The 26063-nt window shown below is 40.6% G+C and overlaps 1 protein-coding gene and 1 long non-coding RNA gene across 12 annotated transcripts in view; one reads left to right on the top strand and one right to left on the bottom strand.

Annotated features, from left to right (window-relative positions):
- On the top strand, positions 1 to 25910 carry LOC309694044. Of its 2 annotated transcripts, none has more exons than XR_014272779.1 (3): positions 1 to 502; positions 795 to 959; positions 25837 to 25910. It is a non-coding gene; the product is annotated as an uncharacterized lncRNA (long non-coding RNA). The 2 variants fall into 2 exon arrangements; XR_014272780.1 differs by having other exon boundaries at positions 874 to 959.
- ptprsb (protein tyrosine phosphatase receptor type Sb) overlaps positions 8738 to 26063 on the bottom strand; it is a 73084-nt gene continuing 55758 nt past the window's right edge. For 7 of the 10 annotated variants that reach the window (XM_082513757.1, XM_082513753.1, XM_082513750.1 and 4 more), the window contains 14 exons: positions 25826 to 25983; positions 22991 to 23106; positions 21158 to 21255; positions 20761 to 20884; positions 20108 to 20283; positions 19839 to 19958; positions 17790 to 17944; positions 16933 to 17218; positions 16064 to 16242; positions 15566 to 15692; positions 15337 to 15462; positions 14380 to 14534; positions 14081 to 14216; positions 8738 to 11485 (listed from right to left, as the gene is read on the bottom strand). In XM_082513757.1, the coding sequence (XP_082369883.1) occupies positions 11417 to 11485; positions 14081 to 14216; positions 14380 to 14534; positions 15337 to 15462; positions 15566 to 15692; positions 16064 to 16242; positions 16933 to 17218; positions 17790 to 17944; positions 19839 to 19958; positions 20108 to 20283; positions 20761 to 20884; positions 21158 to 21255; positions 22991 to 23106; positions 25826 to 25983 (2025 nt within the window). In that variant the 3' untranslated portion in view covers positions 8738 to 11416. The remainder of the gene's footprint in view (positions 11486 to 14080; positions 14217 to 14379; positions 14535 to 15336; positions 15463 to 15565; positions 15693 to 16063; positions 16243 to 16932; positions 17219 to 17789; positions 17945 to 19838; positions 19959 to 20107; positions 20284 to 20760; positions 20885 to 21157; positions 21256 to 22990; positions 23107 to 25825; positions 25984 to 26063) is intronic. The other 3 variants (XM_082513749.1, XM_082513755.1, XM_082513751.1) reach the window with 1 other exon arrangement.

Consider the following 26063-nt stretch of genomic DNA (forward strand, 5'->3'; position numbering starts at 1 on the left):
GTCTCTCTGGGTCAAATATAAACCAAGTTTAGGTGCAGTTTATTTTCGTTGTGCTGACTTTTTACAGTCAGTTACAATACCTCATACTGCGTGAGCTAGCATGACGAGTTTATACAGCTGTTCGGTTGCTATGATGTTACTGATAGTGAACTTTATTTTATTCATAAGGTTAGTTAGTAGAGTTGCCAACAGCTCCTTAAAAAAATGGAATGGTCCCAATGGCGTGTCCAGCGGGGTGGCCTGGGGGGGCACAGGCCACCCCCCAAACCAGACTGGCCACCCCAGGTGCCACCCCAAAGGCAAAACAATAAAATTCAATCAAATATCAAATGTCCGATTATGTTTTCACGGTGACGCTCAGATATCCGAGTGTAAGTGAATGCAGCATCGCTTCTGCGCTATGCGCATCACGTTAGCAAAGGTAGGAGAGCCAAGCCCGAAAGATGGCACTGCAGGAAACAATTTTTCGGTGAAAGAAAATGAGGACAGAATAAATGTCCCGGTAAGTAATATCAAGTTTGTTGAGTTTAGTAAACTTCGGTGAAATTAGAATACCAAGGAAAAAAATAACACTTAAAGAATTATTGCAGCTGTGGAATATTTCAGACAGTATGCTACTGAGGGGAGCTAACATAAGAGTTATGAGTTATAAGATATAATCTAAGTCGTAACATTGCTGTATGGAGCTGCAAATTTGGTTGCAGGTTAACATAGCTGGACTGGCCATCGGGCATACCGGGCATATCCCCAGTGACTTATTTTTTTATTTTTTTTAATGGCATGAACAATGAGAGGTGGTGGATTGGCCAGATGCAGGTCGATGTGTAGAAATAACTCCGTTGTTTGGTGGTGGCTATGACGGGGCTTCCACAGAGGCAACAGGTGGATGAGGGAAGGGGAGGCAGGAGGAGAGACCCGAAGCAGCCGCCAGTCCGAGTGTCAGGTGAACTGAACTTCAGGTAAGAAGTTATGACCTGCAGTCTATCTGGGTCAGATATAAATCAAGTTTAGGTGGAGTTTATTTTCATGTTGCTGACTTTTTACTGTCAGTTGCAATAACTCATACTGCGTTCTAGCCAGTTTGACTGAGTTTTTATACAGCTGGTGGGTGCTATGATGTTACTGATAGTGAACTTTATTTTATTCATAAGGTTAGTTAGTAGAGTTGCCAACGGCTCCTTAAAAAAATGGAATGGTCCCTCATTCAGAGAAAATATTACACGTTTCGTATTGAGCTGAGAAGAGACGCAGTTTGTCCCGGACTTTAGCTAGAATGGAAAAAAGACACAAAACTGGATTTATTCTGTCTTTATGCTGCACAGCTGCCTCTTCTCTCATTCTCTCCCCTGCCTCTCCTGTTTCTACTTCAATCATGAAACTGATCAATGATCAGCTGATCGGCTTTTCTCTCTTGTTTGTTTATCGCCCACTTTGCGCCAGAAAGAGGAAACCAGCAGATATTGCGCTAAACAACAGCAGCACATTTAAGCTTGATCAGCTGTTGTTAGAATGTATTTAATATTAATTTCTAGTATCAGCTGATGTTTGCTGGAGCCACAGCTGTAAAGCTGCTGGTCATGATGTCTGTTTAGATATGTGGTGAGAGGGAAACATGAAGATGAAACCAGGAGATGTCCTTACTGAACCATCAGAGCTGAACAGGTGATGGAGAAACAGGTTTACCTTTTAGGTGACATGAATGAGTTGAAGTTATCAACTGTTTCTGAGAGATAAATAACACCAGGATCCTTTTTTATGTAGCTGACAGCTGGTAACTGTGCAGGGGCGGGTCTAGCAAAGTTTTGCCAGGGGGCCAGGTAGGGCATTAACAGGGAAAGGTGGGCACAAAGAAATACTTTTCTTTCTTATTCTCATTTAAAATGTCTAGATTTTATTAAATAATTATCTAAATCTTACAACCAAAGTTTTTATCTGACGTAAAATGTATAGAAATCATACATATACCAACAAGACTGTACATCACTGTCACAACAGCATTTGTTTTCATTCAAAGTCTTTATGGCTTTACTACCTGGTGGGTCGGTCTGTAGTAAAAATGCCCAATTTTTTTGTCCCAGTCCAGCCCTGCAGGTTAATACTGGCAGTGTCACCATGCCAGCTGACTGGATTTCATCATCAGCCAGTGCTGTTCTTGATCAATATTACCAAAGTTTACCATAAGGCAGCATAGCAAGTATTTACTTGCTTTCAGGTTTTATTCAAATGTTAGTCTTTTCATTTGTTTCCCCACTTTTTTCCTGTTTCAAAATCAAACACCAGTTTGTGAGAAGATTATCTTCTTTTTTTAACAGGCAGATAAAGTTTTGCATTGGCTAATTTGTCAATTGTTTGTTACAAATGTTCGTATTTTAATTTTCAAAAATGTTTTTTCCCAAAACATATGTGCACTATATGTCAGTAAAAATACTATGCAAATATTGCTGTCCTTGAATGCTGAGTAAACACTGACAAAGCACTGATTGTATCTCTTGTACTTTATCAACGCAGTATCTAAAAACTTTGCACTGTAGTGGTTAAAATCTCATTCTAATAAGAGTTAAAAGTGCATTTGGTTATTAGGTTTATAGGATTATTGAATTATGGTTAATGGTTGGTAGAATTTTTTTTTTAAACATTATCTGCCAATTAAATCTGCCACCCTTCTCCAAATCTGTGCCCCTACCTGCCCCCCCCAACAAAAATTTTCTAGACACGCCACTGAATGGTCCCTCATTCAGAGAAAATATTACACGTTTCGTATTGAGCTGAGAAGAGACGCAGTTTGTCCCGGACTTCAGCTAGGATGGAAAAAGACACAAAGCTGGAGTTATTCTGTATTTACAGCTGCCTCTTCTATTGCTACTTCAATCATGAAACTGATCAATGATCAGCTGATCGTCTCTCTTGTTTGTTTATCGCCCACTTTGCGCCAGAAAGAGGAAACCAGCAGATGTCACGCTAAACAACAGCAGCACGTTTAAGCTTGATCAGCTGTTGTTAGAATTTATTTAATATTAATTTCTAGTATCAGCTGACGTTTGCTGGAGCCACAGCTGTAAAGCTGCTGGTCATGATGTCGGTTTGTATATCTGTTTGTATATCAGTAAGATGTCCTTACTGAATCATCAGAGCTGAACAGGTGATGGAGAAACAGGTTTACCTTTTAGGTGACATGAATGAGTTGAAGGGAAGTTATGAACTGTTTCTGAGAGACAAATAACCCCAGGATCCTTTTTTAGGTAGCTGACAGCTGGTAACTGTGCAGGGGCGGGTCTAGCAAAGTGTTTCCAGGGTGCCAAGTAGGGCATTAACAGGGAGAGGGGGGCACAAAGAAATACTTTTTTTTTTTATTCTCATTTAAAACATCTAGCTTTTATTAAATAATTATCTGAATCTTGCGAACAAAGTTTTTATCTGACGTAAAATGTATAGAAATCATACATATACCAAAAAGACTGTACATCACTGTCACAACAGCGTTTGTTTTCATTCAAAGGCTTTATGGCTTTACTACCTGGTGGGCCGGTCTGTAGTCAAAATGCCCGATTTTCTGTCCCAGTCCAGCCCTGCAGCTTAATACTGGCAGTGTCACCATGCCAGCTGAATGTATTTCATCATCAGCCAGTGTTGTTCTTTATCAATATTACCAAAGTTTACCATAAGGCAGCATAGAAAGTATTTACTTGCTTTCAGGTTTTATTCAAATATTAGTCTTTTCAGTTGTTTCCCCACTTTTTTCCTGCTTCAAAATCAGACACCAGTTTGTGAGAAGATTATCTTCTTTTTTTTTAACAGGCAGATAAAGTTTTGCATTGGAACTGGCTAATTTGTCAATTGTTTGTTACAAATGTTCGTATTTTAATATTCAAAAATGTTTTTGCCCAAAACATATGTGCACTATATGTCAGTAAAAATACTATGCAAATATTGATGTCCTTGAATGCTGAATAAACACTGACTGATTGTATCTCTTGTACTTTATCAACGCAGTATCTAAAAACTTTGCACCGTAGTGGTTAAAATCTCATTCTAATAAGAGTTAAAAGTTCATTCGGTTATTAGGTTTACAGGGTTATTGAATTATGGTTAACGGTTGGTAGAATTGTTTTTAACATTATCTGCCAATTACATCTGCCACCCTTCTCCAAATCTGTGCCCCTACCTGGCCCCCCCAACAAAAATTTTCTAGACACGCCACTGTGTACTTTTACTCCCTACATTTTATCAGAAATGTCGGGTTCGTTTTTCCACAATAAATAAATAAATGCGAACAAATTATATATATGTATGTAAAAGAAGCAAGGTTGCAGGTAATTTTTCTAATAGCTCAGCAAATGTGGGCAAACCTGTTTGTGTACAAAGGTGAAGTTAAAAGTAAAGGTTGCGCTCCTGTAGTTCCCAGACAGAGAAAAGAATGTGAGATAAAATCACTCCAAGATACAGAAAGATATCAGAAAGACAAAAGAGGAAGATACGAGATTATTTTTTAAACGTAAGCACTACTCATTTAGATTTGATAAACCAGTAATTTCAGTTGTTTTTTTTGTTTTTTTTGTACGGATATCGAAGCTACACAAGATTTGTTGCTGAAGTTATGTTGTTTATACAGTGAAACATCCTGCAAAACAAATTGAAGTATACTAACGTATTATTTTTTAAAGACTGCATGAAATTTCCAGGCAGTTTAACACAGGCGGAGGTATTGTGGCAAAGTTTACACTTATGCATTGTGTGAGACTTGTGCAGAGTGTCTGTGGTGTTCATGGTCAGAGTTAGGTTACGTTTAGATTCACTCACTGAATTCCACCTGTATATTAGCTTTATACTGTCTGGAGGCTAAAAATCAGCCGTGTTAGCTCATGCAACATCTTTCTTTCTTTTTTAAATGAATGTTATTCAAAAAGGGGCTGTCAGTATTGCCATTTGATGCATTGTACCAGAGTTAGCTGATAGCTAATTTCCATGCATGATTACACGTACAATAGATCACCATAATAAAATATCATAAAAAAAAATCGGCTTTGTTCACATTGGAAATTACTGTAGCTGTTTCTAACTGTTTTTCTCCACCTGCCAAACCCCACTTTAACCTCTGGGTCTATTCATTTTTCTATTTTAGCTTTGAAGGGAAGGTCACCCATCTACAATGCAGGCAACAGCAAAAATAGTTCCTTTTTTAAGTTTCTCTGCTTGTGTTCTACGCAACAGATGTTCAAGCTGGGTGCATTCATTAGAATTGGATCTAAGTTGCATTAATATTAATGTGACATGAGGTTCAGATGGCTTGGCAAATAAATAAAGATCTACTTTTTCTTGTATACTTTCAGTACTTCTTTACTTTGACTCGAGTGAACAAGTCGAATCAGTTTGACCATTTTTTAGAATTTTTAAGTCCATCTCACAGGGCTAATACCACACACACCTAAAGCCAATTTAAAATACCAAATTAAAGCAGCATGTCTCTGGAATATGGGACAAAAGTGGTGCAGACACAAAGAGAACTCACACAGAGAGGAGCCAAGCAGGAGGCTTCAGCTGCTGTTGGGAAATCGCACTAACCTCTGCACCCCGGTGCCATCTGCAGACCACCTTGCAAATTAATGAAATATTAGATTGTCAAAGCAACTGTGCTCTTCTGCATCGCGGCATATTTTGATATGCGAGAGGGGGAAAGCACAGGTGTAAATAATGAAGCAATGTTTTCTTAATGAGATGTTGTAATGAAACAGAGCCACAACCTCTGAGAACTGAAACAAAAGTGTCTGCTCTGACAGAGGATCTTAGGAAATCTCTTTGTTTTTGTATACAAGTTCAAGAATGAAAATAAAGTTTATACAGTTGCATTTTCTAGTAATATGCAACACACTTTAGTATTTATTTCGCCCACTTATGTACTGCATGTACATGCAGAGTAATACTGCGTATTATGGAAGCAGTGAAGAAGTTCTTGCGGTAGAAGACTGTTTCTGTTATGAAGTATAAAATCAACTCAGGTTAAGGATCTTTCTTTGGTTTTCTTTTCCTTCCTCCTCCACTGAGCAGCCAGTTTGTTTTTTTGATGATCAGATTTTCCTTAGTGATAACTGCTATAAAAAGAAAGGTAATCAAAGAAATTGTGTAAACATAAAAGTTTTAATTTAACTGAGTGTTTTTTTTTAACCTGTACAGTTTATGAGTTTTTAAAATGTACCGACAGAAAAACGCTATGTACAATTAATGTCAATCAGAGTGAAATTAAATTCAAGCATATGTGTTTAAATAATTCACATAATAGGAATTTTTCAGCCCTAACGCTGACACCATCACGGGTGCTTCACACTGACTGCTGTGACTTGTCTGTAGGTGTGGAACCAACTGGGGCACAAAACCGTGTACAGGCAAATAATGTTGATTTTGTAACATACCTGACGTGTTTTAACACATCTCATTAAGGACGTGCACCAGCATGGAGTCATGAAAGCGCATGTAAACGTGCCTTTCATGGACAGAACAATGCATTTCTTGACTTTCCCTTTCTGTTCCTCTGTGCAACATTTAACAGCAGTGAGGGGTTGGCTTTTAGAGAGATTTCAAAGAAATAGTAAGTTAACATTTGGCCCCGTCTGATAAGAAACAGTGTAAGATGCAGCAGATGTTCATATCAGACCGATAACAGTCAGGAACAATGAGGATGGCAGGCAGATTTTTCAGATTTAGTCCAGACGTCAGACACGTGTAGAGCTCTGCCTAGGACAGGCAAGTTCGTGAGCATTAGTGAACAGCAGTTGATAATCTCTTTGTGCATGGCATGTGCTTTGAAAACAGATCCTATCACTAATCCGAGGAGCAACATTCCTGATGAAAGGAAAGTAGTCTGTCCAGTCCTGGTTTCCGTCACTATCTGCCATAAATTCTGGTTTGTTCAATCCATATTTTTGACGGGTGGCTTTAAATGGATGGGGTGAGGGATGAAAGACATTTTTGTAATGTGAAATTTTTTTACTTTTGACTATTTAGAAGAAGTGGAGGTATCTTAAATATAATTTTTATGTTAAAAGTTTAATTTTAACTGAATAAAATTCCATTTAAAATACCTGAAATGGAGTTCTGTTCATTATTAGGCTGGTTTAAATTCCCAACAGACACATCAAAATCTCTATTTTTAACAATTTAATTGTTTGTGTTTAAATGGTCTTGTTACTGCACGTGACAGATTTGTGGCATCCATGTATTGTTTAAAATCATTAAGATCTGATTCTCAAACACTCCTGATCATCCTGAGGTCGGGGCTTGTGCCTTTGCAGTCGTTACACTGAAACTCTGGAAAAACAAACATTTCTGTCAAACTTTTAGAAACTGCTGATTTCTGGAATGGTGATTGGATGATTGGTTGTTGTTAAGTTATTCCATGTAAACATTGTGAATGTGTGTGGCATACATTTTTCACGAACCTGAATATTCTTTGTTATGTTAGTATAAGGCACTTTGGTTTTACATGTGCTATAGGAATAAAATTTACTTGCCTACTTAATTTTATCAAGTAAGGAACCTGTGATGTGACAACAGTTATAGATTTTTATAATGAACATCGTCACTACTGTGCTATAGAGATGATATATTAGATATAATGTATTAGAACTGTATAGAGTCAAAGCCTTATGGATACGTGAACTTGGGATTATAACATTTTAAACTTGTCGCTGAGCTTAAATAGTCAAAAGTCAAAGTTTAAAAAAAAATTATTGTTAATATTTAGAGTTAATCCTTTGAAAAAACTCATTAATAAACCTCGATACTGAAGATGTAGAGGTGGCCGAGGCTCAGGAACGAGGTAGGTAGACTAAAACAAAGAATATTGGTCAACGTCAAATTGTGCCTCATGCATTCATTATTATAGGTAAGATAAAGAGCTACATGAATATGTATCTGAATGCATGAATATTCTTTGTTTTGCTGAAAACCCTCTGAGTGGTTAGTAAGACTAGAAAGTGCATACACGTTCACCGGCCACTTTATTGGGTTTACCTGCTCTTTAACACAAACATCTAATCAGCCAATCACATGGCAGCAATTTGATGCATTTCGGTGTGCATACGGGATCATGAAGCTCAGACTGAGCAACAGAATGGGGAAGTGAGCTGATTTTAAGTGGCGGACCAGTCTGTCTGGCACCAGTGCAGAACAACTGTTGATCTGCTGGGATTTTCCCACAAAAACACCAAGAGTACCGAGTAAGGGAGCTCCAGTTCTCTGAGCCAAAATCCCTTGTTGATGTCAGAAGTCAGAGAAGAATCAGTACATTGTTTGGAGCTGATAGGAAGGCAACAGTACTTTAGCCCTTTGTACCAACTGATCATCGTTTAAACAACCACAAGGAAGGTGGAACTAATGAAGTGACCAATCAGTGTAAATGGTCGTCTCTTTCTCTCAGTTTGGATAGGGCAACATTTTCAGTCAACCATCTGCACTTTTTACATTCAGGCAGGGCTTTTTGCTTGATTAGCACAAGAAGTACCTGCAAGACCAAGAACTCACCTGCAATTTTTCAAGATTTTAGTAAAAGCTGAAGCTAAAGAATTTTGTACATTTTGAGTGGAAAAAGGAGGCTAAACCGAATCCAAACAGATTCTGTTTGTGTGCGCACTACTGAAGAGTAGGTGCAGCGACTTTGGCCCCATCTAGTGATCGAAGAGTGAATCACACCAAAGAGCTACCCCCCCCCCCCCCACAAGAATCAAGCAGCTCATTGTGCTGTATATCCAATCATCCTGCTTTTAATACAAAGTCGAGATACAATATCTACATCTATGGTTCGAAAGGAAAGAACAGGTACATAAGTGAGGGGTATGGCATCACCAGAGCTTTTCCCTCAACACATTTCATATAATGTTTCGCGTGTGCCTTTTATATTTCTCTTGACACAATAATCATTAGAAATCGAAGGAATAACATATTTCATATATGTCAAACATTGTCAAGACTTATGGACCACACATAGAGTTCATATGAGAATAATTTCAGGTTCAAACAATAACTTTTCAGGGTGTGTAAAGTGTGTAGCTAGGCAATTCTTATCCATTCTCTGTCAAAAATACACTTGCTACCATGTGCTTTCAAGCAAACTAAACACCAACAGCTTGCCAGGAGGTCTTCACCGATCTGCCCTGTAGTCTGCTCTATATATCTAATTTCTCTGATGCCCTTACACCTATCACGGTGGGGTGAAACGTACCTCCAGCTATGGAGGTTGAACGAGGGAGAGCATCGAAAGGGCATCTCTGTAAACTGAAGCTAGTCCTGCCTCTATTGTACGTACATCTCTAGCTGACTAGTTGGACATCAGTAATCAGTATCAAATAGCACCCTACACTGAGGGCATACGTTATAACAATAAAGCAATTTTCTTTTAAAAAAAAGGAGAAAAAAAAAGCACCAAAATGGACGGTTAAAGACAAAATAAAAAAAGTGACAATATCATACTTTAACAATGGCTCGCCAAAGAAGCAAATAAACATCGTCTTATTGGATAGAACTGCTAGAAATCCCAAATAAATAAAAACAAACTTAAAAAATAACAAAACAGTCATAATAAATATCCTTTAAAAAAAATCATACGAAATAAATATGACGAAGTGAACAATAACAATAAGGCTTTTTTCTTTTTTTTTTCTTTTTTCGCGACAATAAGTACTACATCACATCCAATCCCACGTTATATTTTGTGCTCAGACGTTATGCAACTGTACTGTATAGGACTCCAATGATAGACTGTATGTACACAATCGGTGATTTCGGTCGAGATGTCTGCTATATTGGAACATCGCTGTGCTGTTTAATCACCACGTGGGACCAATCATGACTACATTTCAAATTCAGAAAAAGATAAACAACCATATCGAGGAGTTGTGCAGTCATACTTAATTGGAAGGGGAGGGCGGGGATCTATCAGTCGGTAAAGCTGAGCATGTTCTGTACAACAAGGGTTTAAGGAAAAGAGAAACTTTTAATAGGGTTAACAGGAGGATGGGATAGAGGCAGAGGACTGTTGAAAGTGAGCGGTTCACTACTAGCTTTGAATGTAATTTGAATTTTTTCCTGTAATCGTTCACTGACGGTAGCCTTAGCAAGGAAAAGCAATTAACACAAGGGTTCAACTGCAGAAGCGGCAAAATTCAAGTAGGAGAACTTCAGTGGAGGAAGATGATCGGGACAAAACCAACCAAACAAAAAATTTTCATCCTCGAGTGAAGACAATGCACGGCAATAAAAGCTTTAACACGGTTTGCGCGAGCATGAAGCAGCATGTGAAGGACGCAAGAAAAAAAATAAAGTCAACGTAAGGCAAAGACATACAGTGAAAACAGAAAAATCTACAGAAAGATGGCTCTCTGAACTCAAGAGAGAGAAAGACACTGACTGGAGCTCAGTTCTTTCTTTCATTAAGCCTCTCTTCAGTAAGCCACTGCTGAACTGAACCGATAGGACTGACATCAAGAGGAGCCGAGCTGGAAGATGAACAAGGACTACAGCAAATAGCGAGCAAGCTTTGTTGAGTGAAGAAAGCAGTAGGTTTTAATCGCTGTTTCGAGGTCAGCTGTTTGGGGCTGCCAACTCATCCTTGTTATTGTGTTGTGGTTTTTTTTAAGGAGCGGTCTCTAGTCTGATTATGTTATGCTGGATGAAAGAAGGAGTCACCTCTCCTTTTAGGCCACAGTTTATGTTCACGCTGCATGGTTTCTCTTGGCACTGTGCATCAGGTAAATGATCATCCACATGCTTCTCCAACAGTCCTCGGGGTGGTGAGTCCATACTGAAGGCTTCTGCTGAGCCACGACCTAGTCAAACTACAGGCAGGACTACTGATGGTAGCAGTAGACACCTTAGAAATAGACTCACAGACACATAGAAACGTTCACCTTTGCACTTTGTAACCCCTTTAGTAGATCAAACCAATAGATACAAAGTTGAGGATAAAAAGCCCATTTAGGGTGCAGCAAATATCCAGGCTCTTGTGTTTTTTTTGTTTAGTTTTTTTAAAATCTTTTTTTGTTTGTTTGTTTTATACACATAGAGTATCATAATTCCTGTTCAGAAGCCATTTGTATTTCACTGGTTCATATTGGAGATAGCTGACCACAACACACATGTATTATACGTCCTTCACACTGGAACACTGAGGTAAGTATATGGATTACACATGGATAGTCTCCACACCCAGCAGCTCCTCAGGGAAACTCCTGCTGAGACGCTGTTAGACAGAGATTTTCTTGTTGCTGTTTTTGTTGCTTTTTGTCCTCGTTGGTGCAGAATTTGAATCTCGCTCCCGGAAAAGGTTCAATGTTCACGTTTATCTCACGCCGTCTTTCTGTTGGCTCACTCGGTTGGTTTTGTTTGTGGACCTCAAAGCAGAAAGATGGATGGATGGTTGTCTGTTCTCTTACGTTGCATAGTGGTCAAAGCTACCCAGGTACTCGAGAGCAGCCTGGTAGCAGAACTGGTACTCGTCCTGTGTGAAAAACACAAGTACAAATAAGGGAAAAATATATTTCCCATAAACAAGAGTGTCATATATTTGGAAGAAATACAGTTCCAAACCAAGCCTGTGGCTTTACAACAAGCTGCTAGTAACAAAGTGCTTACAGATACTTTAAAACTGGCTCTTAGCTAAGGTTTCTGTTATGTATAGACACAACAGTGGCTTCTCCCTTGAGGTATATGCTTTTTTTCATTCATGTTTCTCAAATGATTCATAGGTCAGTGTTGAGTGGCTTAGGAACAAATGAAAAACACTGCTCAGTTCAGGTAAAAAGACTGGCCTGAAAATGAGTGAAAAAGCAGCAAATGTCCAAAGAAAATCTTTAAAAGATCAGCAGAAAGCCAGGAGAACTGTTGCTCATAGAGAAATCAGGTGGTTCAAGACCTTTGCACAATGCTGTATACTTATGAATATGCATTTAGCACTCGAGCACACTTAGAAATATATTTTCATTAATTCCTTACAATTAACATGAAAAAGTCAGATTTTTACTAGAGATAAACCGATCTGATATTACGTATCGGCATCGGTCCGATACTGACCTAAATTACTAGATCGGATATCGGAGAGAAATAAAAAAATGTAATCCGATCCATTAAATATCAAAAAAGCACCTCACAAAACGTAACTCGGCTCATAACCGTAGCACGTTGGAGCAGTATGCGTCAGGTGATAGAGTGGCTGTGGCGCGAGACCTGTCGACGGTCTGGTTGAGCATTTGGAGCCTCATCTCATCTCCGAGAGAAGTAAAACAAGTGTGTAAGTTCATCTCTGAATGTTTGTAAAGCATTCCAGCGTTAAGCTTAACCACCGATATATGGAGCGACTGCCTCTCTCTCCCTCCCTCTCCTGTTGCTACTTCAATCCTGAAACTGATCAATGATCAGCTGATCGGCTTTTCTCACTTGTTTGTTTATTGCCCACTTTGCGCCAGAAAGAGGAAACCAGCGGCTGAACAACAGCAGCACGTTTAAGCTTGATAATCTGTTGTTAGAATGTATTTAATATTACTTTCTACACCAGGATCCTTTTCTACGCAGCTGACGGCTGGTAACTGTGCAGGGGCCCCCCTGGCAAAGTTTAGCCAGGGGCATTAACAGGGAAAAGGGGGCACAAAGACATACTTTTCTTTCTTATTCTCATTTAAAATGTCTAGCTTTTAATAAATAATTATCTGAATCTTACACCCAAAGTTTTAATCTGATGTGAAATATATAGAAGTCCATTACTGTATATAGTGACTATTAAGTCTAATATATATACCCTAGTAAGCTATACTACTTTTTCCTTTGGGAAGATACCATCTGTGCAGTCTGCAATTCTGTTGAAGAAAGATGTTGAATCTATTTAAATACTGTAGAAAAATAATTGATTTCTGTGCATTTTTCTTCACACTGCATCAAATTAAAGTTGATTATGCATCATTAAGCATCATGAGGTGGAGGGTGGAGGGTTCCCTTTCTCTTTTTCTTTTTTTTTTTTGCTGGGAGTTTTCAACCCTGTTAGTTAGGTTGCTTACTCTTTAAAATACCAGAATAGGAAGGATGGAGCAGGTTTAAGTTCATTAGATTGATCAGTTTTGCTGAACTATGAAATATTTTGGTTGCAGTGTATTTTTTGCATACAGGTATAACAGAATAGCTTCAGTCTCTTGTTTTTTAAAACTTGAGTATGAACTTATACAAAATGCAGCAAGATATAAAAAAAAAAAACAGTTTTATTGATTAAAAACACTATATCGGATTCATATCATATCGGCAGATATCCAAATTTATGATATCGGTATCGGACATAAAAAAGTGGTATCGTGCCATCTCTAATTTTTACATATAGTAAAACAGTGCACTAGTGCATAGTGTAAAGCACAGCACTTTATCAAATATGCGTTCACATGTTTATGCAAATAAAACTATGAATTAAACCATGTGCATACCTTGCTTCTGTATATAGAATATAACATGACACTGTTACAAAGTGCTCCACCAGCTTGTGTGTGTTGCTGTTACAGTTTACAATGAAAAATTCACACTCTGGGGGCTATTTCCTCCTTTCAGTGTCCTACTTATGCTAATGCAAATGTATATTGATGTGGGTGGGACTGCTCATCAATAGCTAGCGCTGCCTAAATGACATTAAGGCTTTGCCTGTGTTATTGTAGCATGGATTAAAAATATGCAGTACAGTTCAGCATGCCAAGCTGCGAAGCACTTTAGCTTCTTGGGCAGATAATGAATATAATTCTAAACTCTTATGCTAGTGACATTTCTGTTCTTTTCCCAGATCTGACTGCAAATACATACACAACCAGTGGAATTATGATCTCGTTTATGTGGTTAACATTTCCATCTCTGATACTTTGGGTGAATTTTAAACGCTTGGTGATAATATGAATCTAATGGTTTCTTAATCCACATTATTCTTTACAAAAAGACTTTAATAGAGAGATTTTCCTTTAATCACCAAATAGTTAAAATAAACACTAAGCTAAATGTCAAATACCACCATTCTCATTAATGCAGCGCTCTACTTCACTGTCTCTGCCCTGGTTAATGAGTGTGTGTTTACCTCAGTCTGCACCATGGCTGGTCTCTGTGTCCGCAGCATTTTGACAGTTTGGAAGATGTCTACCGCCCCTTCGTAACGCATCCGCTCCAAGACAATGCTCAGAGTGATAAAGACACCTGTCCGCCCCACGCCGGCACTGCAGCCACAAAGGAAAACAATTTTACTAGAGTATGTAGTGTGTCAGATCAACAGTGTGCTGGATTCTCACACACACTACTGTTATTACAAAGGCGAGAGTCACATTAAACTGTGATTTAATTACCAATGACGAGTTGTCTAATATAAAGTCCGGTGCTTACCTGCAGTGAACGCAGATTGGTCCATCCTGGCCAAACTGCTCCTTGGTTTTGTGCACTTGGCCAATGAAATCGATGAAGCCCTCCCCAGATTTGGGCACACCTTGCTCTGGCCAATCAGTGAACTGGAACTGACGCACTGTTCGTGACTGGCCGTCCTGGGGGAGCGAAGAATCAGTTAAAACAATAACCTGCACACTATATGGATGTGAACATCTATCTGATGTCTTTCTCACATATTCAGACGCTTGTCCTTGAATGTGCAGTTGGTCTTCATGCAAGGTGATTATTTCGAAATGATTATTTACAAAGCTTCCTCTCGCTGTATTGACCGAGGAGTGAGACTGCCAGGCAATATCCTCTCTTCCTTCTAATGATTACTGTTATCTGATCCTGGATCAGTGGTTGTGGTTAACTTAAAGCTGTAACGTCAGTGCGTCTGCTATTGTCAGCCTCTCAGAAGGCAATTACATCTTTTCTCTTCTGCTCAGCCTTTCTGACTCCCCTTTAATGGAGATCAATAGAGCATCTGTCAATGTGGCGTCGGGGCAGGACAGGCTTAACTGGATTTATGTATGACTGACACGTGTGTGTGTGTGTGTGTGTGTGTGTGTGTGTGTGTGTGTGTGTGTGTGTGAATACACACACACACACACACACACACACACACACACACACACACACACACACACACACACACACACACACAATGTCAAGGTAATCTGGAGACAGCATGGTTGAATGAGTGATCCATAGGAGTCTGTCAATATCTTGAACCTGCTGTGTTACACACATTCACATAGAAAACACACACTAACCAGCACACACTACAGGTCGATAGTGCGCCACTGCCTGCTAACAGCACTGACAAAATACTCCTGAATAACCTCAGAGTGTGATGTTACACCGTTTTCTGAATGCAACATGCAAGAGGACACTTTAAGCAAAGCATGAACCAACCCTGGCATCTGTAACTTTGAACTCTCGGAGGATGTACTGAGGCATGTTGTACTCCGCCATGGGGTCCACCACAAAGTACTGATACCTTGCTGAGCGCTCAGCGGGCCAGTACTGGTGACACTTCTCCTGTCAGAGCAGAACACATAAGAAGTCTTCAGTAATCATATGCAAGAGGGCTGCAATGTTACAAGACCTGTTGTTTATTTAGCTTTGTGTATTTTGTCCATACCCGTCCCATTTCTCTCAGCTTAGTGAGCATAACTACTATAGTGGAGTTGTGTTCCCACAGCATTCTCCAGAAGTCCTCTGTAGTCTCAGCCAGTGGACCCTGGGTGGCAATGTAGCCTCTCTGCTGCCTACACACAAACGCACACAAACACACATTATGTTGTCACCTCCTTTTCCCTCCTTGTTTCTTCATCTGTCAAGAATCAGACTTAAAAGGGGGTCAGGCTGCAGGCAAGAAAAGCAACAGTCACAACATGTGTGTACAATGACTCTGAATGCCTGAATCATCAGAAAGTCTTCACTGGACCAAAATGAGTGCCATGCAGCAAGACAAATAGTGGCAACATGTACACAGTAATGACAGATCTGACAGGAAGTGACAGGTGAGAGCAATGTGGTGAAAAGCTATCCAGTCCATTCACTCATCAAACCATCATAAGAGGACCGCAGCGGAGGGAGGAGGTCAGGTCATATTAGCGTTTGCAGGACGAAAACATACCTGTAACCGTCTATGTAGCTGGCGTTGATGTAGTCGGACCCCTCCAGTCCTCTGATGGGCTGGAGGCACACGCGAGTGGTTTCATAGGGCATGATGTTAACTAGTCGGTTCTTGAATTTGTTGCAAGGCAGGTTGGCTGTGACGAACCTGGACGTGTGGGCTTTGGTGTTAGCCAGGCGCTGGGTGGAGAGAAAATGAAGGAAAGTGTTTATATTCTTTTAAATGCGCAGTCAGTAATTTTTTTCCTACTGTGGGCATCATGGATAGAATCATGCACTTGAATTGAGAGGGGTAAGAAATCTACCCTCTACTGACATCTGCTGGTGACATTTTCCACACTGTATCTTTAAGTATATGAATCAAGTAAATGTTTTTCAAATCACTCTTAAATCATCTTTCTGATTATTTAATTGATTATTTAATCCAATAACTGTTTAACAACAGCCCAAACACACAAAACAATCAGTTTGCTGCCAAAAAGTAAAACAACAGCATAAATTCATGTAGTCATAGCTGAGAAACTGGAACAAGCCAAGAGTTATCTTAACTACTTAATAAATTGAAAATAGTACAGGCTCTAATTATCTTTTTTATTTTTATCACAAAGATATGGGTGTTATATCATCATTGGGCCTCTAACAATATTTTCTATACTAAACCAACCTGTGAGGCAAAGATCACGTCTAGCTTAAAGGTTTACAACTCACAGACACACTATCAAACCAATTATTTCAAATGGGCACTTCTTTTTTGAAATTTGGAGACAATGTTGCCAATATTTTCTACATCTCAAACAAATATCAGACGTCAAATCTGCTTGCCTTCCATTTCATTTAAATGGTTTCCAGCTCCACTGCCTCCACTCTCACCTTAAACTCCAGCTCCATGCCAATCACATGCTCTCCGCTCTCCACCTTGGACAGCTTCTGCATGTAGGAGTAGAGACTCCTGGCAGCCACTTCAGTGTTTCCGCATGCCACAGCCTCCAGAAGGGCCTCGTGGATGAAGCTGTACTGGTCCTCCGTTTGCACCATGTAGTTCCTCTGTGAGCGCATCAGGGTCACGTGACCGTAGATGTCCACAGTGCGCTCGTGTCGGATGCGCTCTAGCATGGCGTCGATGACAATGAAACAGCCAGTGCGACCAACACCGGCACTGACATAGGAGGAGGAAAGACGTCTTATATACTGATATTTTCTTCAGTAAGATTTCTTTAAAGATTACAATGTTTTTATGGGTCTTTTCAGAAGTTCAGGTCAAATGTAAAAATAGCTGATGCTTGGCCCAAAGACTGGGAATAAAAAATTAGCCGAAATGATATAATCTACTAAAAATATAAAGAATGAACAGGACAAACTGTATTTTTCCAGTGGCTACATTGCATCCTACGCAATGATAGCAAGTCCTCTCACACTATTTCTGTTGACCACTGGAGAGTTAAGGAATTTTCTGTACTCAGCCAAGAAACAGTTCCCAGCATAACCAACCAGTGAAAATGCAATTTTCAATCTCTTCAGTTTTTTGCAGATCAAACAGCTGTGAAATTTAGTGAGCTCCGCAAGGGTCGGATATTGTTACCTTCAGATGAAATTAGCGTAGCAAATCAGCCACTTTCCCAGTCATTTTTCCAAGTTAAACGCTCCCTCAATAAAGCTTCACAGTCATGATGAAAGCCGCATTGATCCTATTTATCTCCAAGATAGATTAAATGTGGGTGTGAGCATACCTGCAGTGAGCAATGATAGGTCCAGCATCAGGGGGGTTGCAGGCTTTGACTCTGCGTAGGAAGTTGAGGAAGGGGGTGGGATACTCTGGCACGCCGTGATCGGGCCAGGCTGTGAACTGGAACTGACGCACCTCTCGCCTTTCGCTGCTTCCACTCTGATGTGAGAAACATGTGAGAAAAACTGAGGTTAGTGTCACTTAAGCCAAAACAACTTGTATGGCGACATTTGTAAGCTTCATTAGCACAGACTCTTATAAAAAAAGTTGATTAAACAAAAGAGGTGGAAGTTGTTAAATTTAACCATCTTTGACAAGATTAATTATCTATTATTGCAAGTGTGTGTTCCAAAAACCATCTTGAGCTTAGGAATGAAATGGTTCAATAATTTCCTTTGGGAATAAAATGAGTGTGTCAATAGTACAGTTAAAACCTGGAGGAGGATTTGTAGAGCAATGCAGAAAGAAAAGTGGAATGATTTTATTTGAGAGAAATCTCACAGGATACAGAATTTAAACCAAATAGGAAAGATAATGTTTTTAACTTAGTGGCTATAACGGGACTAGTCAGACTTTCAGCAAATATACCAAATAATCAGTTTTAAGACAGATAGAATATTTGATGTGTTAGAAAAAGTGGAAACTGAGTAAGGTGTGTACACACATTAAACTATGACTATAATAAGATGCAATAGATACAAAGCCGAATGCAAATGAAGCAAAGAAATCAGATGCTTAATAAAATTCATAAACCTACCAGTTTCTTATTTTGGTAGGAATGTAATTTAAAAACAAACACGGATTAAATCTTGATCCCAGAAATTTCCTCTAAAATTAATGTAAATTTATACATGTTTTTATTCATGCAAATTATTTAATGCGTAATCAAAGTTCACAGGGATCTGCATTTAAAAACACAAAACTGACCACTGGTCTTAAGACGAAAAGAATTTACTCAAAATAATTGAACTGAAAACAAGAAACAAAGGGTTATTTTGATATGTAGGAGTTAGCATGTTTGCTAACTTTTTTATGTATGGATAGCTACAAAACATCACAAAATGTCTTTAGCTCACAGGGGAAAGAGAAAAGCACAACCCCAATATCAAAAAGAGGACTGCTAGTGTACACACAATCTGATAACCCAGTATTGGTGTTATTCCTACATCATCACAACAATATTGTATGAGTATTCAGTTAGCATTAGCCAAGACATTAGCTAATGCTATTAAAAACTATCACTACCAAACCAAGATTAGTAAGCTAAATGTGGCTAACAACAAACCTCAGTTTAATCATACGTTTACCATGTTGTATAGAAAGCTATTGAAATACCGACTATTTGATCCAAAAGAGTTTTATATTAAGAGAGTGGGTTTTTTTCGACTCCACATTGCAAAGCTATGACATCACAACAATGCGATTTGTCAGCTGCAATGCTGATGCTGGACCAACATTATTATGATGATGCAGGATACACATCTATTGCTCCCACTGTTGGTCCCCAGCCTAACATAAGGGGGCTGGCTGGGTAAGGACATCCGCTGTAAAAAAGGTGAGCAGCTGAAAGAAGCTATTCGTACATAAAAGTACTTCAGCCTACTATTATTATTCTCTTCGTCATTTGTTAATCTAACGCAACATTTTACAACACATAAACAAATATTTCGAGAGGTGGAGTATTACTTGGAAACTACAGCTGGCCTAGTTTCTGTTTGTAAGTAGGCCAGAGAGAGACGCGCCAGTCTGACGGTCCTAGATTAGCCCTGTGCCACAAGAAATTGCTCTGCCTCCAACAGAGATCAAATCACAGTCCCTGACACAGGGAGGCTGGCCTGGTTTGAACACTCCACGAAGCCCAGACTAATCTATTATCCTCTGTGTCCACACGCGCTGCTCGCTCATGATTACTTCAGTTGCTCCTGCTTCCAAATTGTAAGTTCAAGAGATCAAAGCTGTTCTCTGTGGATATGTCCGTAAACTTAAGGGAGGTGAGGGCAGAGAAGTGAATCGAGGGGCACACAGGTGGAACAGGAGGCGTGAAATAATGTACCTTATGGAGGGAGAAGGTGCGAACACAGAAAGTGGCCAGCTCCATTGTGTCCAGCAGCGTGGCCTGGATCATCCCGTATGTCTCCGTGCCACGACTCGGCCAGTACTGATCGCACTTGATCTGCGAGGATCGAAGAAAAGCATTAGCCTCATCGGTACTGCAGTTCTCAGAAGAAAAGCGACGTTCTTCTTCAGTTTCATGTATGCAGTATGACTCTGGATAATTGAAATTGCAGATGTGGGTCAGTGGGTAAGGTCTTGCTTTCTTACCCGTGACTTCTCCTCCAGGCGTGTCATCATGACGACAGAAGCAGCCCGTTGCTCCCACACCATCCTCCAAAAGTCCCCGAACGTCTCTGGCAGCGGCCCCTGCGTCGCGATGTAGGCATTCTGCTTCCTGTAGCCATCAATGTAGTTGGCGTTGATGTAGTCGCTCCCCAGGATACCTGCAAGCGAGACACTTCTGAGTCTCTTGCTAAACTGCAATCTGCACAAGTGGCACAATAAATTAACCCCCGTGTATGACATCCAACAGCCTAACGAACTGTTTGTTTCTGACAGCCGTGGCTTCCAGCAGACAGGCTGCTGGATGACTAGTGGACGACAGCAAACAAACAAGAATCTGTCGGTGTAAATTCATGAGCTCCAGATCAAAACCATTCCCCTCCTCCTTGTTCTGGAGGAGAGCGGGCTGCACTTGGATGCACTCACGCTGTTTGTCAGTCTCATGCCACTGCACACAGTTGGTCTCAGCACTGTTCGCAAATTCAGATTTCATCTATCATGTAGCTCTCGCATCACTCTCCCCATACCAACTCTTTGTGTGCTATGCACCCACCCGTCAGCTCAAACATGCCCCGCCCCCTCCATTAGGAACTCTCACAATCTTCTTTAATTGACATTCATTTCCAGCAAATCCTCACCATCTATGGGAGACAGGATGACTCTGGTGTGGTCGTACGCTATGACGTTGGCGTAGCGGTTTTTGGGCTTGTTAACTTCCAGATTGGAGTGTTCCCAGGTGAACTGCTGACTCGGGTCGATTGACTGCGAGAGAGCAACAAAATACGTGCATTAATAGCGTGTGCTGGCATATATTTAGTGGTGCATTTGAGGATAATGGAAAGAGAGCACTCTGTAATGTAGACGAGTTACAGCAATAAATTGCGCTGCTGAATAAATCATGAACAAGCAGCCTGCACGCAGGTAAACAAATGTTAAGTAACACTTGTTTTATGAAGGCTTAACAGGCTTAACATCGCCAAATAACAGGATGGTATCTATTTATTATATGGAATGATAATATACAGTATTTCTCACCTCGTACTCCTGGGAGAGTCTCAGGTTGTCGTTGGCTTTCAGCAGCTCTATGTGCTCAGCCAGCTCGCTGATGGGGATGGGAGGATGGCTCATCATTCCTGCGTTACAATGAGGGTCAGAGGTCACGCAGACTTCAGCTCAGCGACCTAAATTGCCGCCGCTCGACATCACTCATATGCAAAGATGCGACGATAATTATACAATCAGACAACATCACATATCATTAAGGAACACGCTGAGGCAGAAAATCAATTTTGATCCATGTGCGCGGACAAAGTGAGGCGAGGTTTGTTTGTTTGTAAATTGTTTTTCTTTGATAAATTGCTTTCTCTGTGATCAGAGGAGCAGCGACTCAGAGAAAACAAACACAGACAGAACACTAATTAGGAGGGCGGTGCACGCACGCACGCACGCACGCACACACACACACACACACACACACACACGCGCGCGCGCACGGATGCACACAAAGGAAGCAACCTCTGCCTCGTACAGTCGTTAGAGAAGCTATAGCAATCTATTCCCCATTCAAAAGGCAAACACTTTCAACAATAAATCAAACTAACACAAACTCTGTGTGCAATAAACAGATTTCACAATGCCAGATTCCAGAACGCATTTTCGATGTTTGGGTGATTTATAATGCACGCAGATGCACTATGAAAAGCATTTGACACGCTGTGCTGCTACAGCCGTCAAACACGTGCTCACATCAACGCTGATTTTTCTCTAAAGGCAGGCACTGCAGCACCCGCAGGTAAGCACGACAAAACGTTCAAGTCGGGACCGGAATGACCTCAGATAGGATCGGCCGGTTTTGTTGGAAACAAATTTCAGCGTCTCAAAAGCACAAATCTCAGGGGAGAAGAAGTGGGCGAGGAGGGAGCGTCAAGGTTGCTGCCACGCGAGCATGAAAAATTCTCATGATGAAAGAAGCTCTGAAGTGCTTTCTTCTGTATGTGTGAGAGTGTGTGTGTGTGGGGAGGGGGATTCTTTGCTTCCCAGGAACATGTGGGGAAAAAAAGAAACTTTAGACCTTTATCTATTGATTAAATAAAAATCTTTCTCATTTGCCCTTTAATATCCTGGCAGGTGACCTTTCTCTGTGGTGACACATCTCGCCACCTTTTTCAACAAGGACCCCGAAACGCTTCTATAAATTGCAACCACAAAAAATACACAGAGAGCGGTGATTAAATTCCTTCAGGTCATGTGTTATTAGGATGGTGCTAACTGAACGGGAAGAAGTGAAAGCGAAGCCTCATTGGCCCGTTGCCTCGACCGAAGCAGCTGTGTTGTTAGATCTCGCTCGGTAGGGGGTGGGAAGCAGCAAAATCTGTGTATTTACTTCAAAGTGAGGCTTTGGTTGGTTATGCTGGCGAGAAGAGAGCCAATTGCTTTACAAATGATCACTGTTAACCCACAGCATAACTTCTGAGAATCCGCTCTGAGCTCTAAACATTCAAGATTGATAAGGCAGATTTCTGTCATTTCTGTTTGTTCTGATGCTACTTTCTGCAGCTTGGCATGTGGATTGTGGGCGAGCGGAGATAATCAGATTTTGTCACACCGTGATGACTCAGCCGTGACTAAGCAGTGACTGTACTACCTGGGTAGAAGCCATTTTGATCTCAGAAACGACTAGAAGCTGCCAGGTATGTGTTGGCTGTGATGAGGAGGAAAACTTTCTCAATCTCGTCTGTGGGTTTCTACCAGGAATAAAACTGCCGGCATGAATATTTCATTTTCAAACGATGAGCAATCAAAAGTAGATTTTATCGTTCAGAACAAAAAGTGTTTCTTCAGGTGCCCGTGGAGGCGCACGCTGCCTACCGGGAGTCTGGAAGTTGATGCGTCTCATCTCCACGGGATCGGTCGGGTGATGGGCCATCATCTCGGCGTTGCTCAAAAGGCTCTTGGTTCCAGGTTCAGAGTCTTTGCGCTTACTGCTGAAACACCAGTGAGTCAAAAGAGCAATTAGCACATGCAAACAAACCGGGGACAGGAAAGCAGGCTCGGTACTGACACGTCATTAGCATGGCCGCTTGATTCGCGTAAACACAGCATTAACAGATACAGTGTTTAAGTCCTTGTACAAGTTCTTTGTACAGCATCTGGTATCTTGTAATTACTGTGGGTTAAAATGTACAAAGAGCTTGACATTGGTTTAATCTTACCTGTCAGGTTTGCTGCTTCCAGTGAAACGGGAGCATGGGCAGGAATAATTAGAGGAAGAAAGGGAAGGAAATGGACAGATTGTTAGAGAGGAAAATCAATATTTTGCATTAGCATTCAAATGCTTGAAGGCTTGCAGCAGATATCACAGGCTTACAGCAGGGTCAGACTGCTTGATGGCTGTCTGAGGAATGAACAAAATTTCCAAATTCATAGAGAATTTGGTGAATGTTGAGCTGTCGTGGAAGAGTATAACAGCAGGAGGTGCAACAAGGATATAAGCATAGTACCTGAGTGTGTATGCTTAATGTTGCTGCACTGTCTAAAACCCATCAGTGAGCCACACGGGCGCAGCTGGAACATGGATGATAAGTAATGGCACCGTCGTTTATCTTGACTCGAGTTTTGACACATAATCGCGCTGCTGTAAATACTCACTAGCAACCACAAATGTATTTTACTCTAGTTGCTGTAAATAGTCGCTGACACATATTTGTTTGCCAAAAAATACAGTCCCTAAATATTAGGGGTGCAATGATATTCGTATCGATATTGAACCGTTCGATACAGTGCTTTCGGTTCGGTACGCATATGTATCGAACAATACAACATTTGTAATTTATTTTATCAACTTTCCTTCTGACGATGCTGTCTGTGTGGAGCGCTCAGTGAATCTGCGTTCGACTACTCCGCCTAGGCTGCACTGTCAAGCGCAGAGCCACTGAGCGCTCCACACAGACAGCATAGTCAGAAGGAAGAGCGCAGGGCAAGCTAGCGAGACAGAAGTTAAGCTCTCCTTGCAACAGGCAAATTGAACGTCATTCAGATCTGGCGTTTGGAATTATTTTGGTTTTCATGTGATGTATGACCCTGAAGGTAAGCGAGTCATGGACTAAAACAGTATGTTGGATGTGCCATGCAATGCTCAATTACATTGGTGTGAACTAGTGTGTTAGCGCAGTTAGCTCGTTAACGTGTTGGCCGTCTAGCCCCATGCACGGGCTATCAGGGGTAGCTCGTTAACGGAGATTTGCCGTGTTGTGGCGTTAAGGTCATTTTAACGAGGTTAACCTGAAAGCACTAGTGGGAACACAACGAATATGACTGCACATTTATGCCAACATCATCCTAGTGCAAAGACAAAAACAACAAGCATGCTACAAACTTTACCCGAGTCATTTAGACAGCTGTTAGCACATGATTCTCCTTATGGGGACCTGATATGTTTAATATGCTGCTGAGAATATAGCCCAGAAGAAGCGGATAGTATAGCTGTTATTTTGGAAAGAGCCATTTCTCTGTAATAAACTCTCTTTTCCAAAGATGAGTGATTCCTCAATCAGATACAGGGCTTGCAATATCGCTAGCCTGATGTCCTGGGGCTAGAGATTTTTCCAGTCGGGCTACCAAAATCTATCTCTTCCCTGCCCGTCGGGCTATTGTAGGAAAAATATATGTCAATGCTTTTGCATTCTTTCAGAAATGTAGCTGGGTAATTATGTCATTGGCATCGGTGAGCCACTGTCAATATGTGACATATTGAAATCGCATTTGAATTTGCGCTTGTTTTTTTGCTTTCACTTTGCAATCGCGTGAACTGTGTATAGAGAGCGACAGCACTGATCTGTGAGTGATGATAATTTGTGCACCAATTCCTCTGACATTGTCTTATTAATCGTTAGCTTACTATGCAAACATGACAAGTGAAATCTCCCGCAGCAAGCTTAAACATGTGAGAGGTTGATCGTGCAGAGAATCGCTGAGCTTATGTGAGTGCGTGTGTAAAAGCAGCAGGATATATATTTTAGTTCTGCTGAGCCAAATAAGACAGGTCAGGGTGAAGAAGTGACAGCCAAAGAAAAGCTTACCACAAAACAGAGAAGTTATGACAAATGAGACTATAAGGCAAAAAGAAAGTGCAGCTTTATGGTTTCATGGACAAAATAATTTCTGTGGCTGCGATATGATGAGCTAAATAACCAGGGCTGCACATAAGTGGTCCACAGGTACGCATTCGCTGTCAAAATAAAAAACACGCACAAGGGTTAGGGTTAAATTTAAAAACTTACTTTTGAGTTAAAATATATATTTATAATTTTAATAAATGACAAATTAAAAAGGCATGAACATTTTATTTTGTATCGAGAAAATATCGAACCGTGACACCAAAGTATCGAACCGAACCGTGAATTTTGTGTATCGTTGCACCCCTACTAAATATATAATGTATTATATGTGTGGGACATCTTCAAAGATTGACATATTCAGTTAGAATGAATATTCACAAACAGCGAGGCTGAAACACATGAAAAGATTTCTGCGCATTTCATGGAGTTTGATGTCATTGTGAAAAGTTTTGACTAAAGTCAGTCTTATCCTTGAAGAGTCATAATCAAAGCTGCTGTGGCATTTACCCAGTGTGACCAAGAGTGTGAGTTAGCGTCATGGTTGGAAAATTTGACATTTTATTTTTATGAAGTCCATCCCACTCACTTTTTGTACAGGAGGATGGCGATAACGATGCAGATGATGAAGACTACAGCCAGGACTGGTCCAACCACCCAGATCAGACCGTCACCTGCATCGAATGGCTGCGGGTCTGAGTCCGGGGCAATCACGCGGTCTGTGTACGGGCTGGCCACGTACATCTTCTGTAAAAAAAAACGTAAACGAAAAAACACCACAGAAGAAGATGATCACAAAATTGTGGACAGGCAGTGACAAAAAAGGG

Source organism: Aulonocara stuartgranti, assembly GCF_965226115.1.
Source record: "Aulonocara stuartgranti genome assembly, chromosome: 18".
Classification (NCBI taxonomy): Eukaryota; Metazoa; Chordata; class Actinopteri; order Cichliformes; family Cichlidae; genus Aulonocara; species Aulonocara stuartgranti.